The following is a 20,614-nucleotide window of genomic DNA, read 5'->3' as shown; positions in this document are numbered from 1 at the left end:
ATTACTGATCATGGTGTCAATCAAAATGGACGCTCTTTATCTGCATCCCAGTTTGTTAGTTTTAAAGTTATCCATGGTTACAATAGTTAGTTGCATTTTTGTTAATAGTTGTGTCCATTTAAATATTTCTTCTAGAACATTATAAAAGAAGATTGTGGTTACCAAAGAAACTATTAAAATGTGCAGGTAAATGTATTTAAAATCATCAGGATACTTCACAATTTAAAAATTAAATTGCTAATAATGCAATTTATATTTGTAAAAAAAAAAATAAACAAATTTAAAGAAGTGAAAAGAAATTTTATATTATTTAGAGATACTGTGAACTCAGCAGCATTCCGTTTCTGTAAGTTTTTTTTGTACATTATGTTTATCTCATTTTTTTATTCTTCACATTCGCATTAATGAGTATAAAAATATTTTATAATATCATAAATATTTAAGTTTCAAAAATAATTTCTTTTTTTTTTAATAAGTTAAAGACTAATGTTTATGGCAGCTATCTTTAACCAAGTTTGCTGTTTGTTGGATTTTCCAAAATGGTGGATTTTGTCTACCTCCAACAGCATTGATTAAAGCGAGCGAATAAGCTTGGTGTTGTTTTGAGTGTGCGAGAAAAGATTTCTTTTTTATTTATTCTTCAGTAACGTTTTTAGAAGCAATGTTACCGTTTTTAAAGTGACCTTAAGTGTACGTAATGAATTTATGCGAGTAAACATAATGGTTAAGGTTGCGCGAGCTTTTAGGATATTCACAGCAGATACTGTTAATGTGTAATAAACGTCTATAAATGCAAGTAGATATTCAGTATTTATATTTAGCTTTAAATTATTATTTTTTGTGTGTTTAGAGCGTCCTTGGTTATTAAAAATTGAGAGGGGTGTGGAGGGATCAGCCATGGCTCGTAAAAAAAGAACGAAAACACCCGCAAAAAGGAATACTAGGAGAAAAAGCGATACAGATCAAAACTCTAATGAAACATTAGAAGATGAGCATTGCAGTAATAAGAATGTAGATTTTGATTCACCTGTAATTGATGAACATCAGTTGTCGGGCACTAGTGGATGCCCTCCAAATGAAAAGTCAAGTCATAAACGGTTTGGAAAATTTCGATGTTTAGAAAGGAGATATAGCAGTAGTCAAGAGGATGAATCTGATGAAATCAACACTGAAAATCTCAAACCTCAGGATATTCAACATATCGTACTTGGCGATATGCTACCCTTCCATAACACAACTATTAGAAAAGATGAGGACGAATTAGGCGATACTTGTCTTCAAGGAGAAATAGGCCACGAGGAGATTATTGAAGCAACAATGGTTTGTGAAAATATTACTTGTGATATCGAAGAAGTAGCCATTGTTGCTAATTCTATAGAAATATATAACGATGAAGATAGCGTAGGGACTTACGTGGAAACGTCTAATTCTACTAAGACATTGAATATAGTTGAGGGCATTCAGGCAATGAACGTTCAAGATTCTGTAGTAAGTGAGCAGCCCCTTGTAGATGTTGAACTCCCTGAAAGTGCACCAACCGACCCCTTAGAAATTCAAGAAACTGATAAATTAGAGGAACCAATGAGTGTTGAAGAAAGTTCAAATGTACGCGAGTCTAATGATTCATCAGAGACTTTTACAGTTAATAAAAGTGAAAAAGTAAAGTGTTACCCCGTGAAAAAATCCTTTAAAACAGAACCTATCCCTTTAGTGCCAAACAGTGATATAGCAGAGGTTTCGGCTGATGTTGCAGCTGATTCCCCATCTCTTCCAATCGAATCGTTAGATTTTTCGGATTTAACATCAGTGCCAACGGAAAAAATGTGTGAAGTGGAAAGTGCCAAACTGGAGTCTATCAATGTGAGTGGTGAGGATGTTGCACCAAAAACTGGTGAATCCGATGTAGCGTTTGAAACAGTTATAAAAACTGAATCTGAGTTTAAAAAAGAAGTTAGTGAAGACAAAATAGAAAATACAGTCAAATTGGAGAATACAGATGTTCCTCAAGAGAAAACTGAAGAAGTCAAATGTTCCAAAACAAAGACTGAAGAGCCGACTACTAGTCGCAGGAGGAGTAATAGAATAAAAGTAAATCGTTGGTCAGACGTTGAACCAGAAGTAAAACCAGTTGTAGATATTGTGAGTCCACCGCCTCCCTTGTTACCAGCAGTACCAATTTTTGAAACTGATAAACCTGTTAAAGTTAAATCGCGATGGAGAAGAACGTCAGAACTTGAAATGGGTGCGACTGTGACAACACCTGAAACTGAACAATTTATGATGTTAAGCGTTAAACCTCTAAATCCACTTTCTGTTGCCGACATTCCTACCAAATTACCAATTAATCGGAACGATCCTGAAGTGGAAGAAAGGCTGAAAACATTTCAAATAATAATACAAAATGAATTTCATACAGTCAGGTATTGTATAAGACTTATAATCTGTCATAAAATATTATCAGTTAGTTTAATTCGCCTTGTTTTGCTTACAGGTACAGAAGCAAAGAAGCCAAAAGAATGGTTTGTGACTGTACCCTTAGTAAAGAAGAAATTGCAAGAGGTGAATTTGGATGTGGAGAAGATTGTCTTAATCGCTTACTGATGATTGAATGGTGAGTCATTTTCCTCATCCAGAATTTTTTATGAGATACAAAATCTACAGGTTTTTCAAAAATATCAATTTTATAAAGAGAAATGATTAGTTTAATAATAATAAGTATATAAGTTTCAGTGAGAGCAGTGAGTTGTCATTTAAGGATAACTAACCACTAACTGGTTCCAATTTACTTCGCACTTCCAAAGCCTCCAGAACATATTTTGAGGCTGGCTCCATTGCTCATCACATTTATAATTGTCTGAGTTGACGGCATTTTGGTGGTTCATTTACCGCTTTCAGGGAAAGTAGACAAAAGACTGGCTAGTTGTTCAGGGCAATAGCGCTTGATGTGGCCTAACTGTGCCATCTCATATACCCGCCAATGTCATACAACCTGAATTGCAACTACTTTGGTTAATAAACCAAAGTTTATTAACCTGATATATTTGTTTAATAAAACCTGATATATTCTCCTTCTAAACAAATCACGCAAATTACATTCTACATATTTTTTTTTTCCAGTTTCCAAGAAAAAAACACTTCGAGATAGCCGCAACAGATCCATTAGAGGCTTTACAGTTATTTCCTCTGCAAAACTAAGAACAGAAAAATAATTTTCTTGATAAATTGACGAAACGAATTTAGGAACCCTTGTCATTATTGCATTTTTCTTCAAGAGCATAATGTTGCCATTTTTATGGATTCTCTTGTTTTAATTTTTTCTCCTTTAAAATGGTGATGTTTCGATATCCTAAATAACCCAGTACCTAAATTTAAGCCGTTTCCTAATTAATCTTTATTATAAAAATCTTCATCTATGGCTCCAGTTGTCTACTATGTACCTTCTGTGCAAAATAAACTGAAAGTTATCATTTCAAATTTGCTGCCTTCAACTAAGCAAATTGTATGTTACATGAAAGTTTTAATTTTTACTTTTGTTTTATAGTGGTTCTCGATGTGTGCTCGGAGATTTGTGCTCGAATAAAAGATTCCAGAATTGTCAGTACGCAAGATGTGAAGTTGTAAAAACTCCGAAGAAAGGCCTTGGACTTGTCGCGTCCGTGGACATCGCAAGGTAAATTTCTAAATTAGGTTACTATAAATATTGTAATTGCAAAAAGAACTGCAAATTTTTCGAACTTTATCTTGAAGGGGATAAAATTAATCTAACTTGTTTATTTACGTTATTAATTAAGTACATCATCAGCTACAGTTCTTTGTAGTCAGTCTGCTTCTTTCCGTGGTCACCCGACTGGAATCTTTGAGAGTTTTTTTTATTTTTAGTATGTCTTACTCTGTTTGTTAGACATTCTAAAAAAAGGCGAACGTTCCAAACTGGCCGTATGTCCGAAGTATGAAAGAAGATTTACGAAAATATGTTTGATGTGCATTTATTTATTTTTTAAAGTGATATTAAAAGTAATGCCAAAAATCTTGTCTAGGGGAGAATTTTTATTAGAATATGTCGGCGAAGTATTAGATCAGAAGGAGTTCCGGCGAAGGGCGAAAGAATATGCTAAAGAGAAGAATAAACATTATTATTTTATGGCACTTAAATCGGATACAGTGATCGATGCAACAAGTAAAGGAAATGTTTCTAGATTTATTAATCATAGTTGTGATCCAAACGCAGAAACACAAAAGGTTATTTTTTATTTTAAATTAAGTTTGATCTTTGGATTAATTTTAAATTGATTAATATAAAAGGTCCTAATTTATGTTGACATGTTTATTAGTGGACTGTAAATGGAGAACTTAGGATTGGTTTCTTCAGTAAACGATTTATAGCTCAGGGTGAAGAGATAACGTTTGATTACCAACTCCAAAGATATGGGTGAGTTTTTATACATTAAAAATGTCATATTAATTAAAAAATAAAAATAAAATCTGGTGAGGGACACTCATAATACACAAACTTGACTCTTTATGATGACATTACCGAAAAAAATGTTCCAAATGAGTTATGTGGCGCAAATAATTGCTTTGAGCCGTCGAGGTTTTACAAAACCAAAGATTAGCGAAGGTTGGTCTGGTTTATTGTCTTATTCTAACTCTAGTATATGATTTTTACTATTTCGTAGGAACAACATTTAATCCTTGTAGTGGAACGTATTTTAATCCATTCAGGACTCAATGCTCAAATATTGGTTTCTATTTGCATTAATTCTGAGATCTTTTTTCATGTATTGTTCATTGACGATTCATTGATCCAGTAGGAAGTAAGAATAATGCCAATTTCAGTCATAATTTTCTATTATTTTGCCCAACTTTCGACCTAGGGACTTGGTCATCTTCGGAACTGTGGAACACATTTTACAGTAGAGTTATAATAATTGTGTAATAATGAATTTGTATAAACTTATGTAGTTTACACAAATTATTTACCTTATTGACATTATAATATTTCTACATTGTTATTGTAAAGATAGTGTATCTTCTGACCTGTCTGCTTATGAACTTAGTGGATAGGTTTCACATGTGTGGTATGTGAAGAGGTCAGTGTTGCCAACTGTCAAAAGATGTGTAAATTGTTCGTGTCAGTTTTGAATTGTATACTATTTTCAATCTTTAATATGTAAATCATTTTTATACTTTCCTTCTTTGTGTTTGCCTCTGATTTTAGAATCTTTGTGTTTGGGAAATGGAAAGTGTCGTGATGTTCTTTTTCAGTTTTGTACAGTATTTTTTTTTTTTTAAATTCTGCTATGTTTCACTCATATTTTTTTTGTGACAGTCCTAGCACTCTATTCCGTAGTTACAATTTGATTTTTCAGATTCGAGAAAAATTGTATTTTTATGTTGTTGATTTTTTTTTTTTTTTTTTAGCGATTATTGTGTTAGAGGAGTTTTGTAATAATGTTTTTAGTTTGTGACTAGCTGTACCTATGGTAAAGAGGCGTATTTTTTTGTATTCCATTGTTAGGTTGTCGTTGTTTGTTTGTCTCTTGTTTGTGTTGGTTTGTTGTTCTTGAGGAGTTGTTCTATTTTTATACTTAGAATATTTAAAGTGCTAAGAGCTTTCGTAAGTAATAAGACTTTCTGAGCTATCAGATAGATTTTAGGCACTTGCCTAAACTTTGTTAAATAAATGAAAGATATATCCTGCAGTATAGTAGAGAGACAGACCTCGCAAACATTTACTACAGGATGTTAAGGAGCCATCTTCCTCTGAAGAGGTAAAAGAGTGTAAAAAAGAGCCGTACTTTCTTTTTCTCTCATTCTATGTTTGGCTTGCTCTTCTATCAAAAATTAGATATAAGGAAGAACAAAAACTAGATTGAAAATAAGTACATAAGTTTTTTTTTTTTGGTAATTAACAGCCTTCAGATTGTTGCCTTCAATTGACTGATTTGTTCATTTACAGGAAGGAAGCCCAAAGATGCTATTGCGAGAGTAAGAATTGCAGAGGATGGATTGGAGAAGACCCAGAAAAAGATAAAGACAGGGACAAAAATTGGAGTAAAAAAGAGCGGAAAGAGAAGAAACGAAAAGAAGATAAGCGAAAAGATCTTAGAGAAGTTGATGTGAGTAAATTTGAGTTTTGTGAATATTCGTTTTCCAAAACCCTAGTACTTTTTTGCTTTTTTAATGGATTTTCAGTTCTCACTTTCAAATTAGGTAAACTTCTTTCTTAGATCTATTTAGATAAGATTCCCGAAAAAAGGTAAACCTCAAATAGTTTTTTCATCCTAAACATTTTTAATAAAATTAAATATATATTCGGTTAGTTTAGCTATTTATTAGACCTTGTTATTCTACGGTTCTATTAGATCTAGAGAATGATTACTAATATATATATAAAATTGGTCTTATTCTAATTTTAAAATTCGCGTGCAAGGAAGGTGCATATATTTCTTCTGGTCTCTAAAAAAACTTTTGCGTCTGGCTGATGGCTGAAGATAGAGATAAGAAGTTTTTAGATGGTAGAAAAAATTCAGTACCTCTGCCATATTTCTGTTAAGCTTAAATTAGTTTATTTCAGCCTCCTTCTTATGGGGAACATATGATCGCCAGGACTACATGAAACCCATGAAGGAATGATATTAATAGTAGTTTAGCAAGGGGTCACACCCAACAGTACTTAGAAACAATCTTTCATCTAGATTCAGGCACCACGGTAGCAAAAGGGTTGAAGGCGAGGCCCGCAAAGCTAAGAAGTATTGTGTATTGGGTTCGATTTTCGGTGTAGGCCTAGAATTTTAATGATAATATGAGAACTATACAGTAAACTACGTTTGCTAGTCGGCTTTGTCCGCGACACTAATTAGGTAGTCGGACGTAAAGCCCGCATGAAAAAAAATAGGCATTACTTTAATTTTTTAATCTCGATTCTTATTCTTTCTTATTCCTGAAATTACTATTCTCTGCTGGTCTTGTTACCTTGCACAATCTGAATACGGCACGTTGTGGCAAAAGTGATGTGTTGGACATAGTAAAAGGTATTGTACTTCTGCTTTCTTCCAACCTCATCGCATATGAATGTATATTCTACAGTCCTTAAGAAAAAAGTTATTAAGAAATTTAATTATAATTCAAAGAACGTCAAAAAACAATGAGATATAAAAGCCAATTCATGTTTACATATCAATGATCTACATAGATTCTCTATAAGTGATAGAGAGGTACTTGGAAGTACCTACTCTCCATGCCAAGTTTAACTCTTTATTTCGAAGAGTGCACTGGTTAGTTTTAGAGGTAACTTTCAACCATGGGAATGTCTTTTACCTAATGCCGAAGCGAAGATGACTGGGTTGATGGTCAAAATGTTAAAAATTACGGCTAATAGAAATAAGTTGAGACTCTGAAAGATTGTATTTTGGTGAATAAACTAAGAAAAGAATAAGGTGTTACCTTTTTCTATACCCATTTTATAAATTTGATAAAAGTTTGCTTTTCTCCAAAGCACTGTTGTAAAAAGCCGCTGTTCATTCGTTCATTTCATTTCATAGCTACTTATCAATTATTCGAAATTTTTGTTTTCTTACAATGTTTGGAAAAGAATCCGTTTTCTTTATCTTTTAATAGAATTTTTTAATACTTTGCAGTAGTGCCAAGTATCTAAATTCTATTTTTTATTTCTTTGTAGAACAAAAATTTAAATTAATATTCTTAATTTTGAAAAAAAAGTTGTCTGCTCCTAACTAATATGTCTCGTAAGATGCATGTTTTTAATTATATTCTAATACCATCAATCTTTTTGCGCACTACCTCCTATTTTACATCCAATCACTTTAATTTTTAAGTTTTCTATAATTTTTATTTCGTTTTTGGATTCATCTGCATGTCTTTGATGTTAATATTTTAATCTTTTTGTAAGACAGTAAGCACTTGAAATGTGTTATGTCGTAATCATTTACTAAACGTGGATGTTAAAAAGAGTGATTATTGGAAGTATTAATATTTTGTCAAAATTGTCTTCTAATCGAAATATTTAATCGAGTTGGCCTAGTAGTGTTAGTATATTACAAAGGGTTTATTGTGGCAATCCGAACTTAGTGCGTCTCTTCTTCCAATCTCATGTTTGATTGGATTTGATAGTCGAAAGAGGGGTTCTGGGGCAAAGTACGAAGGCATGATTATTGTTTTTTTTTTTCAAAGAGGAAAACTCTCAGTGATTCAAGCCCATCACAATACGTTTTCTCTGCAACCGGACGGGAACCTTTACACACCCGCCGTAGACCTTCTCTCTCTGATAATAAGTTTCGCTAATTTATATTTATAGTACCTATAGAATGTTCTTACTATTTGTAAAATATAAATTAGCTGAATTATCTCAAGAATATAGACAACTTATTGCCAAATGCATTCTACAATAATTTTGGGATTACACACGCTTAACTTCTGCTTATTCTATTAACATCAAATAGTTATTGCTAAGAAGGATTGTTCTGAAAGATAAGACTTATTACTTTACCTAGATTTCTTCCAAAATAATCTGACAGTTAATATTTCATATGCTGCACCCTAAAGAACACTATAATATTTTTTCTTTTCTTTTTTTTCACTTCCCGTGTACTTTACTAATTTATTTTATTATTTTTATTTACAAACAAGCATTTGAAATCAGTTTTTGTATGTATCTGATTGATTACGATTGATATGCTTCTGACAAACTATGCAATTACAATTGAGTAAAAGATTTTTTTTTTTTTTTTAAAGTAAAAATTTCATCTTTTAAACATAAATTGTATTTTTTTTGGATGGAATTATGAAGTAGTTGAAAGTATAAGATTAATTTTGTTCTCTTGACCTAATGATGAAAGTGCAAGATCTCGGTTAAGTGCTTAATTTTGGCGAGTTCCTGTTGTTTTTATAACAGTCGTGTTTCTGGTTCAAATTCTTCATTAGCCCAGAAAATATCAGCGAAAATCTCAGACAATTCTCTTTTTACCTGCAAAAAAAAAAAAATTAGAAAAAAAATACAGGAACCATTGAGGTATTAATGTTCAGAAGAACAAAAGAACAACGAGGAGTAACTGAAAATTCACTTCTTTAACGACATTCTAGATTGGTCGTGAAGCGTAATTGTTAAAACAACAATAAAAGAATTGTGGATGTTAGAAAAAACTTGATATATAACTAATATATGACTGAAAAAAGGAACAAGAAAATGATTAATCAAGTTTAGAAGACCAAAAACAAAGAAACAAAAATAAGAATATTTCTAGTGATGTTTTCAATTAAAAGGAACAAATTGAAAGATTTAGAAAATAGCTTTTTTTCTTTGCTTAAACCATAGTTTGTATGTTCGTTTTTTTCTCTTCTTTCTCTTGTCCCTGATGAAAGTAAGCTAAATATCAAAATGACCACAAAAGCTTGTCCCTAAAGAAATTACGGTTATAAAATGAAATTATTGTCCAAATCGTTTGAATATTTTGGGACTTGATGTTAGCAGTGCCACCATTTTGGAGCATACGCTCCCATTGGAAAAATTGTAAATGCTAATTTATACATACATTCGGAAATATTGGTAATATTGAAATATTATCAAATTCTTTTAATAGCATAATAAACTTTAATTGGAAGTTTTATGTATAATTTTTGCAATTATCGAATCCAAACTCACTTTTTTTCACTATGTTCGATTGAGCTAAACTTTTTCTGCTTTATATTTTGTTTAAACAAAAAGAGAATAAAACCAAATATTATAAATAATTTCTAAACATTGCTATAGCATTATTAAAAATTAAACAAAAAAAAACAAAAAAAAAAACAAGATATTAAAACAAGATTCACCCTTTTAGGAGTGGCTCGTAGTTGGTGAATGGCTCCAAGGATTACAATATATCAGCGATCCTGTGTGGTTTTTGACTGATATTTACTGTCGCTGTCAATATACAAGGCAAGGTATAAACAACAACTAAATGTAAATAATCAAGATTTTATTAATGGTATTAATTACAATGAAGAAAGACATTTTACGGGCTCCATTGATCATTTAGAAGAAATATTTGTGCAAAAATGATGGAAGAAGGATTCGTTTGTGTTACTAATGTTTCATCGTTATGATCTATTTTTTGTATTTGTTTTGTTTGTTTGTTTGTTTATTTTTTAATTTCGCATCCATTTAAGAAAACACCATCCAAACAAAAGCTGAATGAATTTTTTGGTTTTGTAAGGCGTTTTGTTGAAATCTTCTTTAGAGTTTTGTAAAAAGCATTTTTTTTTAAGTATAAAAAAGCCTTACTAATGAAATAAATTATTCAACAATGGCTTAATGATTAACTTTCCTAAGAAGAAACTGAAACATCACTCAAGAACATCATGTATATAAGCTAGCGTTTTTAGTCAATAATAGTGAATGTTGCTAATCAATGTGTAATTGGAAATGTTCACAAAAAAACAAAATGAACTGCCTTCCTTTTATTTCCTCCTATGTTGATTTTAAAGAATCAACAGATTGATGATAGTATCAACTTAGCAATTAAACTGACTGATCAGAACAAAAGTTAATTGAAATGAAATAGTGGTCAACAAAGATTGATTTTGTTAAGACCCAGGCGAAAATACGACCACTCAAAAAACAAAATAGAACTACTTGACACTCAAGTAATGACAGTCAGAGAAAAGCTGGCGCCTGCATCCGAATAACCACTGGGCGTCGTTACTTCAGACTCATCTGTAAAGAATTATGGTGGTGGATACTCCGCATACATGACAAAAGATTATCTCTTTGAGTATGAGACCTCTCTTATTTCAGTAATCATTCCCGTGTGGCTTGTGATCTTAAAAAGAGCAAAGTTATAATGCTAAGCACGGAGTCTTTTGGCAAAGAAGCGGGGCAATGAATGAAGGGAATATGACATGAAAGTCCAATTTACTATTGATAATTTCTAAAACCTTTAATTTTTAAAGTTTATGGCTGTAATTCTTTAAATATTGTAACTGATAACTTCAGATAGTGTAATAGTCAATGAAATTTATATAGAGGCATCATTACTTAAATGTTTCTTAAAAATAAAGGAAGTAAAGAACGTCATCAAGTTTCCAAATCATCTTTCTCTCCCACTTACAGTACTTAACAGTAACTAATTAAATTCAGTTTTCATTCCCATGGTTAATTAAATATGAAAATTTGAAGAAAAGTGCTTACTGTTTATAATTGTTTTTTAATTTAATTTTTTAATTTATTTTTAACCAATTTTTATTTATTTATTTAGCATTTCTGTCTAATTTTTCATTAATTGTTCTCTCAGTAGAACTTTTGCACAGTTAAACTAACATGCTTGCACTACCAATATCGCTTTAGTTTTACGTTTAGGAAGAAGATAATCTTAAATATGTTCATGTTGTGGTAGAATATGGTGCGTTCGTTTTGTGTGTCGATGTTTGTTTGTGTGGGTGACTTGAATTATTCCAAAACTAAAAGTTGCAAATGGTACTTCTGTGTCCAACATTTCAACTGAAATCAGTCATTTCATTTTTTTCTAATAAAGGTTTGTAACATTTTTGAAATAAGGCTGTAACGACTGAGCTAGTTTCTTAACTAGTGGGTACAGATCCTTTTAAAAAATATATTGCATCAAATTTAATTTCTTAAAATTATTTAATCAATTTAACTTTATTAAATTAAAGAATTTATACGTCAAATTAAAGTTGCCATTTATGGTTGAGATTGGTTTCAGATTTTCTTCCATTTTCATTAATTATCAGATTTACAACAGATAACTTGCCTTCTCATTGAATATATAATTTCTGCCATATTGATTTCCGGACTGTCAATCTGGGAGATTGAACACAGATACCCAAAAATCATATAGTTTAGTAACAATGTGCAGAAACTTAAAACTGAAGTATTCGATATTGAGAGTAAATTAATTGTGTAAAACGTTATCTTTCTTTCCGTCTATGTAATTATTGTTTGTTTTTTTTTCAGTTGGAAGAGGAGATAGAAAAGTTATCCACAAGTGGGGTTAAAAATCAAGCACATACATTGATGTTAAGTCGTTTGATGGTACGAGCGGAAGATCGTGCTACAAGATTACAGCTTCTTTCAATTGCTCAAGCGGCCGATGATCCATGCCGACAACTCTTTGTGGACTATCACGGTTTAACTTTACTTTGGTCGTGGATGATGGATAATCATTCAACTAATAAAATAAAGTTAGAGGTAAATTAATTGAATGTGTTCTCTTTAATATAAATAATATTTTTAGTTTTTACATGAAATTGACGAAATACCAAAACTAAAATATTTTATCCATTTTAGATCCTGAAGACTCTTCAAGCGCTTCCTATAACAAATAAGACTATCCTGAGGGATAGTAAAGTTTTAAGTGTTGTTGAAAAATGGGCTAACAAGTCTAGCGATTCGCCTAATGAAGAGAGGAAAGAAAGGTACAATTTCAAAGTGACCTTTAAAATAATAAAAAAAAGTTGATTTTCATTTATTTATTATTAATTTGTTCAAACTATTAATTTGATTTTTTTAGAAATGGGGAGGATGAAGAAGGTGGGTCTACAGAATCTGGTGACAGTCCCACTGCGGAAACCGGCAAAACAGAGGATGAAAGTAAAGATGGGAGCACTAATGAAGGTGGTACTTCGGCAGAAGTAACGGAACAAGAGGAACACAGTGAGCAGGAAGTAGTTGAATTAGCTTCGGCTTTATTGTCAAAATGGGCAGATCTGAAAGAAGACTTCAGAATTCCTAAAAAGCAAAGAATCGAGCAAATGAAGGAACATGAAAGAGAAGCAGGTGTGTGTTTAAAAATAAAAATTGAGGATTTTTTGCTCATATTGTCTCTTTGATAAATTACGTTCTAAAGTGTAAAGCGTGATATATTGCTAGTCTCAGAAAACAATTATGGTTGCTTTCAACGTCAGTGTTAACTCATGAACGAATTAGAACATTTAGAGCAATTTACAAATGCAAATTAAAGAGCTCAATTAGATGCAAACATGAGCGCTCTCTGCAGGTTCTTTTATGTATTATGTGTTAGGAGAATTTGTGTTGTTTCTATTGTTATTATTGAATATGGCCGCTAAAATCGCTAATTAACAGGGATGCTAAATCAACTTTTTAATTTCAGATAGAGGATATTCTGACCCACGAGAGACACAATCGTATGACAGGTAAGCAACTTCATTAACATTCCGTAATTTTTATTTTATTCTAGACTGAAGTTACTTGCAATGAACTCTCCTAAGACCCATTTATGATAAATATTAATATAATTTTTGTTTGTTTGTCAATTCTGTCAGGCATTGGAGCTACGATAAAGATGGAGGGAGATATGGTAATGGCAATGGCAGCAGTAGTAGCAATAAAGAAAGAAGACGAGGAAGAGATTCGCCAGACAATCACGATTGGAACAGAAAGAGTCGGGGAGATGATAGGTAATTATGAAGTTCTTTTAACTGTTAACATATTCTGCTGAATTATTGGCATGTTCAATAAAGCATAGTACCTAATCTTCCGCTGCAGAAGTTCGAGGAATAAGTAATGCGGTTTATTTTCTATACATATACGAGTATATATCATGTTTTAGTTAATTAAAAACGCAATTTAATCAGTAAACTTATTATCACTGTTTTTTGCGTCTTCTTCGCAACATGATGTTTCAGCGATAAAAACTACTGGTTTGTCTAGAAGTTGCTTAATCAGATTCTTAAATGCTTCTTATTATCGAAGGGTACACCGCGCAAATAGTACGAAAACGATTGGGAAGATAGAATGATTTTCCAATTGAACGTTCGGCTGGCAGCTCTTGAGTGGAAAAGCGTCTGAGGATGTGATTCAGAACACTATAATGTAGATCAGTACGCTTTTGATGGTGCGTTTAGTTGTTGCTTTTTATGGAAGTAAATATCTAATGAACAATGAATAACTCCTTACCAATCCCACCACACCCAGCAGTCTTGTAAAGTTGATGTTTTACTTGCTCTCTTGCTTGAATATTTGCACTAACCTATTTCATCGCCGGTAACATATGGTAAGGAAATATTGCTAATGGCCACTGGCAACCTTGTCATGAGCAGTCTATTTGAAGGACTAAAATGAAACTACACTTTAAACAAAAAACACTAACTTTTAGATGAAATATTTGATTCCGAATGGCTTATTAAAGGGATTATTTTCCATTTATTAGTAAATGGGATTATTTTACAATCGATTTGCACTACTTCAGCTCATATGCGCAATCCCTGTCTGGTTTATGTTGAGTTTGAGTTTTTACTATTATTATTAATATTCTTTTTTCCTGGTAAAACATTTACCACAGGGCTCAAAGACAACGGAGAAACTTTAACAAATGTATTAAAATTCTTACACAAAATGAAGCATTTTGATCTGGAAAATAGGCCACCCTCTGCAACAATCGCATTTCTGCAGTCCTCTCTTATAATTCGACAGGAGTGAAGGGTTGCGGTCTATTACATCTCTTCCATCTGGCTTTTCCTAACTTCCGTATTCCCTCTTCCAGGATATGAGGCACCAGAATCACGCCATTATTTTTCTGGACAACTTTCTAAGTATAACACTGCTATTAAGTTCGAGCAGAAATTAATTGAAACCTGCTGTATCCCCTTTATTATTGTTTTTATTTATTTAATTTTGTATGTTAATCCTTTTTTTTTTAAAATGTAATTCCTGCACCTACCTCCGGCAACATCCCAAACTCCCAAACAAGTGAATGTGACTTCGAATATGCATGCCCGGGAATATCTGTTTCTCTGACTGCCCACAGTAAGAAACCAATAGTTAGAACTGTTTACTATCACCTGACACTTTTTCGAACGCGTTTCCAGTATTGCAAATGCCTCTTACAGAGACAAACCAGCCGTTTTTTTAATATTTAGCATCTATTTCCAAACTTATGGTATACGGCCGTGACTGATTTCTTAACTCTGTTACATTTAGACTTTAATAAATGTTTTTAACCCTAAAAAGGGGTACATGTCCGAAGCATGTGAGGTTTAGCATGATTCAATGAAAAACTGATTCATTTTTTTTCGTTTTGTTTTCCTTTTGTTTTTGTTTCTTTTTTGTTCAAATGGTGGGGGAGTAGTAGAAATGGTAACTCACAGAGGATGAGTAAGATGCAAAGGCGGCAACTGTTTGCAATGAAAGTTGAAGAGGAAGAACGTCAGAGGAAACAGGTGGAAGAAATGTGGACAAAACATCAGGAACAGTGTGTAGCTCTCGGCGTGGATCCTAATCAGACCACATTATTTAATAATAACTACCCACCATATTATCCACCGCTACCACCTCCTCATATGCAAGGTATATCTGCTTTTCTGTGTGGAAATACATATATATATTTTGCAAACCTAATAATAATGATACTAACTATTTAATCAATTGTTGAGTCTTAAGTTGTACTTTCAATGTCAAGAGGCAAATTAAGAGAACTGTTATTTTAATTAAACAGATGAAATTTTTCGAGGCTTAAAATAACCTCAAAATATTGCTTAACAAAAAAAAATAATAATAATAACAAAATAAAACAAAAAAATAATTAATGGAATACATAAACTTATTTTTATTTCAGATGGTATGATGGAAGGAGGTGATATGAATATCTTTGGTGGGGGAATGATGCCTGGACCTAGGTATCCACCTCAGGGTGGAGGTCCTCTTCCACCTGGCTTCATTGGCGGTCCGCCGCCTCCAAGACCTATGTGCCCGCCACATCAGTTTCCGGCTCCCGCCAATGTTCCTTACATGGATCAGCAGTTCCACGGAGTACCTCCTCCTCAGTTTCCCCAGCCGCCACCTCCTCAGGTGTATGGTCCTCCTCCTCCACTGCCACCTCCACAGTATCAACAGCAGCCGCAGCCTGCGCCTTTTCCATTTCCATCCCCTACTCCTCCACCAGGTTTAGTGGTCACGCAGGGACACGCTATTAGTATGGCTCAACCTCCTCCCCCTCAGGCGATGGAAGTAGTCGTCCCACCGCCTGCAGTGTTAGCGCAGGTACCTCCCCCACAAATAGTTCCAACTGCATTACAAACTACTGTAGTTGCATCTCCTGCAACCACTTCCACAACTACCAAAATTACTTCCGCTCTGGCGCCTCCGCCACCACCTCCTCCTCAAACTGTAATGTTACCGTTTAAACTGCCACCTAAATGGAAGGCTGCTAAAGATAAAGAAGGAAGAATATACTATTATCATGTTAAAACAAGAAAATCGCAATGGCAGATTCCTGTTGCCCAGCGAACTACTACTACAACACAAGTTTCTGACTCTGATTCCGATACATCAGATACTTCTGAAGAGGATGATACTTCCTCTGATGACGAGGATGAAAAGGTAAATATTGTCATTCTTTGTTCTGTTGTGATAAAAATTTATATGATAGTTCAACTTATTTTAATTGTAACGGACTATACGTATGTTCCAAATTATTGAATTTAACAAACAATTAAAAGAGTGAGAAGAGAGGATTTTATTAGATTAACCATATGTTAAAAAATTTTGTATAGGAAGAAGAGGACGAGGACGAGGTGGAATATGACGATCTGTTACTTACTGAGGCGAAAAGAAAAGTTAAAGCTGGTTTTGGTGGTAGATCTTCAACAGTGACTGCAAGCAGTGAAGAGGTTCCACATTCCGAACCAGAAGTTGTACAAGAACCTGTTCTCAAGAAAAGAAGAGAAGGTCTTGTGCAGGTTAACATTATTAGTGTAAGTACTTCGTTTTTTTTTTATGTCTGTTCCAAGGTCTGTAGTATGGTATGGTTCTCTGCATGACAGGCTAGCTTCCTTCAACAAATTTTAAGGAAGGGGGAGAGAGAAATTGATTCGAAGGGCATCCACTTGTATGGACACGAATTTGAAGTTCCCATATTTCAACAAGCGAGGTTAACCAAACTAATTTCTTTCTTGCAAGGAAATTATTCCATATGGCTGGTGCATAAATTCGCGCAATATTTTCCACAGTAATTTATTATCTCAGAAGTGGACCCAGAATTAATCTAATAGGTATTTACCTGAGATATTACCTGTGAGGAGATGATCCAGACTAAAAATGGCTTATAACATTAATTTGGGCACTCTTGTTGATTTACCTTTAACACGGCGGAGTAAAATTATTACTACCTTTTGATGGAAAATATTTTATTTGTTAACTTTTTAATTACAAAACAAATATTTATGTAGTACTATTGTTTCCACGAAAAATAAATGGAAATAAAGTTATTACATTGAATAATGTAAAATTTGTGTAAATACTGAACAAGTTACAAATTGAATAATAATATGAGAATATTTTAGATAGAGAAACTGAACTATCGAATTACTTTTACAAGGTTGAGAGAGTATATTCTGGTGTTCACTTTTGAGTGAATAATTATGAATAAACACAATCGAGAATATAAGTAATGTACTAAGAATGAACTCTGTATTAATTAACCAAAAAGGAAAGTAAATGAATAAGAACGTTAAGTAAATTTAAAATGTTTAAGCTTACCAGATAAATTGCCACTTTGATTCATCTTAAAGGAATACCTATTTCATAATAAAATTTAATCACTTAAGTTGAATAACTTTTTATCTTCTTGGTTTGCCACGGTTCCTACCAAGATAACCTTCTCATTTTAATGCGAAGGAAGAAAATTGCAATTAATTGCTCATAATAAGTAAATATGTAATTTATTCGCAAGATTTTATTTCGTATTATTAAATTTAAATCTATGGCACAAGGATTCAGTTAACAATTCTATATTGTCAAATTGATTCCAATAAAGTCCTTAAATGGAAATTAATGTGAATACATTATTTGTGCCTACATTAAAAGTTATCAAGGCAAGGTGCAACTAGCAACAGAGTCAAGTTGTGGTTGTGTACGTCATTGATGATAGTGTTAATATTTTTTAAGATATTGAGGATTCAAGTAAGAATCAAATTTCCGCGAAGAGAAAAGAAGGAAGGGAACCTGGGATGGAAGACGTTTGGAATGATTGGGTTAAAATTCAAGGATGAATAGTGTGTCCTCCATGTTTAGAATGAGCAGTACTGACAGTTTTTCGTTAATAATTTCTTGTTTACTTTATAACATGTTTCTCTTATAAAAATCATGTAGACATCTCTATGTAACAAATAATAAGTAATGTGACTGTGAGGAGTTTCTGCTTTTTAGTTTTATAAAATATATAATTTTGATTTTTACAGCCACGAGACGAAGAAAGCGATTATAGAAAAGGAGTGAAAAAGTCCAAAATTCGGGAAACTAAGGAAAAATTATTAAAACAGAAATTGGTTCGCCTAAAACGTAACAGGGATATAGCAAAATCTTGCGAAGCAGACACCTCTTCAGGGCCCAGTCGAAGAATCAAAGATCTCTTCCGAATACAAATGGCAAACGAAGTTGTAGCCTGTCTTAATCCATATAGAAAACAAGATTGCAAGGTGGCCAGAATCACAAATACAGAGGATTTCAAACACCTTGCACGCAAGGTACGTATTTATTATTCCTATGAATGATTAATAATAATATGCGTAATAGGGAGTTATGAAAAAAACGATAAAAAAAAACAATTTTTTTTATCGTCATTTGTGAACAACCTACATAAGATAGACGATTGCGATTGGCAATATTAAGGCTATCTATCTGTTAGCTGTTGAACTTAAGTTTCAATTCGCTGAGATAAATTATATTAGAATGAAACAATCAGTGGTTAAACAATTTTCGCAGAGCACAATATTTGATAAGAACTTGATTTACTGGCAAAATCCTGACATGAAATCAATTGTTTGGCAGTAAACCTTATTTCTGGGAGGTTGTACGAAAAGAGTCTATACTGTACGCTTTAATGATGTATAAATACCAGGAATTCGGTCCCAATGAACTTCTTGCCATCTTTTTACTACTTATAGATGAATTGAAAAGGTTGAGACCAACTACAGTGAGTAAAGTAGCCCTAGCAAAAGTGGAAGGTTATCATTGTATACCATCAAGCTGAATTCTTTAACTAAGTACACTAGCCTCCAGTAAGGACTTGGATGTGTTTTGCTTAAAATGTTTTTCGTGAATATTGATTTTAGAAGGGTTTTTCTGGGGAGGGAAAATCAATCTTCCCTCTATAAATTTCATTTCTAAAATGACCTCGCTTTAATGACCTTTGCTTAAGATCTGAAGAATATATGGGCTCCTTAGCATTATAATTGGAGAAAGAGGAAGCGTATAGTGTAAAAAGAAAGTAAGAATGCTTAATCTTGGATATTTTTTTTGTTTCAGTTGACCCATTTTGTGATGGTGAAAGAATTAAAACATTGTTCATCAATTGAAGAACTTGCTTGTAATGACAACGTCAAACACAAAGCTCGCGATTTTATTAGAAAGTATATGAATAAATTTGGACCGGTTTATACACGCTCACCTGACGATTAGGTGATTTTTTTTTCTTAAATAGCGGTTTTGCTGATGTAAATAATTAGAAGTATATATGTGAAATCAAATTACATATATATATTATAAAAAGAAAAATGGAAAAAAACCACGGTACTATTTCAGTAAAAAGAACTGAGCAAAAAAACTATACATAAATGTACAGTTGTATTTAATCTTAGTAAATTTATAAAAAACATGAGAAAAAATGAATTAGTACAATTTTTTTATTGTTCATACGTGTAAGTTATTTTGTTTTGATTTTTTGTTTTTTTTTTTAATTTTACTTTATCAATTCTTTTTTAAGTGGCAGCATTACAGGTCCCCTTCCTCCCATCTTCATTCATCTGTAAATTATTATCAATTATAGGAGAAAAGAAATTCCATTTCATTTTAGGTACACTTTTTTTAAAAAAAGTATATAAATAAATAATTTACTGTTATCATTTGTAAATGTATCAATGTATATAAATAATGTGAGATAATCTTTTCTAGACAATTCAATCAATTGACTGTTTTTGCTATTGTTGTAATGTGTTTTAATTTATTAAATGCGTAAAAAGTAAAACTTAGTGAAATAAAATGTTAACTTTTCCTTTTTAGTTTTGAAAGTAATAACCTTTTTGTTTTTCATGCAATTAAGATGTTTTAACGATAAATGTTTATGTACTAAGTAAATTTAGGTATAATCACTTGAAAAAAGGAAGGGATCAATTAGCTGAGTGGTAGCAAATACTGGATTCCAACGCGGAAATCACGGGTTCGAATTCAGCTGTTAGGAGATTTTTTCTTCCTAGAACCTTCTTATGGCTCACTGTCCGGTGATGGATAGTGTTATCTGTAACGAGAGAACACACTTTTCGGAGGCCAGCAGTGCCCTGAAAAAAGCTTCAAGCGCCAATAACCTCAGATGTTGACGCGCCTTAAATCAATAAATTAATAATAAAATCAAAGAAAAAGAAAAAGTAACTCCACGAGTTAGAATTGGTTAGGGTTCAAGTTTAAGGACGGTTACGATCTTAAATTTGTTCAACTAATTTCTATTCAATGACAACAACCAAACGAAGAAGAAATAGTTTCTAAAAAAAAAGTTCTATTTATTTTTTCCATTGAGTTTCACCCTTAGCTGTAAAGTTTCATTAAATGAGTTCTGTTTCCCTCCTCTTCCACCCCTAAAAGAACTCT

At 32.6% G+C, this 20,614-nt stretch overlaps 1 protein-coding gene across 4 annotated transcripts; it reads left to right on the top strand.

Annotated features, from left to right (window-relative positions):
* Set2 (SET domain containing 2) lies at nt 1-20,024 on the top strand. Of its 4 annotated transcripts, none has more exons than XM_074131734.1 (17): nt 1-186; nt 851-2,420; nt 2,492-2,611; nt 3,542-3,670; nt 4,038-4,239; nt 4,332-4,429; nt 5,960-6,119; nt 11,972-12,205; nt 12,305-12,432; nt 12,528-12,793; nt 13,128-13,170; nt 13,300-13,434; nt 15,105-15,322; nt 15,591-16,354; nt 16,528-16,728; nt 18,214-18,498; nt 19,280-20,024. In XM_074131734.1, exons 2-17 carry the CDS (start codon nt 898-900, stop codon nt 19,430-19,432), a joined length of 4,659 nt encoding a protein of 1,552 aa, XP_073987835.1. In that variant the 5' UTR covers nt 1-186; nt 851-897; the 3' UTR covers nt 19,433-20,024. The 4 variants fall into 4 exon arrangements, with proteins under 4 accessions (XP_073987835.1, XP_073987832.1, XP_073987833.1 ...); XM_074131731.1 differs by having other exon boundaries at nt 13,300-13,436; nt 15,095-15,322; XM_074131732.1 differs by lacking the exon at nt 1-186 and adding an exon at nt 193-346 and having other exon boundaries at nt 13,300-13,436; nt 15,095-15,322.
* Nucleotides 20,025-20,614: the final 590 nt, after the last annotated feature.

The sequence above is a fragment of the Rhodnius prolixus genome, unplaced genomic scaffold, assembly GCF_049639745.1.
Source record: "Rhodnius prolixus isolate KJV_2025 unplaced genomic scaffold, Rpr scaffold_4, whole genome shotgun sequence".
Lineage (NCBI taxonomy): Eukaryota > Metazoa > Arthropoda > Insecta > Hemiptera > Reduviidae > Rhodnius > Rhodnius prolixus.
Note: the sequence above shows the minus strand (reverse complement) of the source record. Positions and strands in the feature narration are given on the sequence as shown.

Excerpts from the sequence above, each read along its gene's own strand:
- Set2 (XM_074131731.1), top strand. The coding sequence starts at position 898 with ATGGCTCGTAAAAAAAGAACGAAAACACCCGCAAAAAGGAATACTAGG. Across the intron at positions 6,120-11,971 it reads AAGATCTTAGAGAAGTTGAT|TTGGAAGAGGAGATAGAAAA; the intron begins GTGAGTAAATTT and ends TTTTTTTTTCAG. Across the intron at positions 16,355-16,527 it reads CTGATGACGAGGATGAAAAG|GAAGAAGAGGACGAGGACGA; the intron begins GTAAATATTGTC and ends AATTTTGTATAG.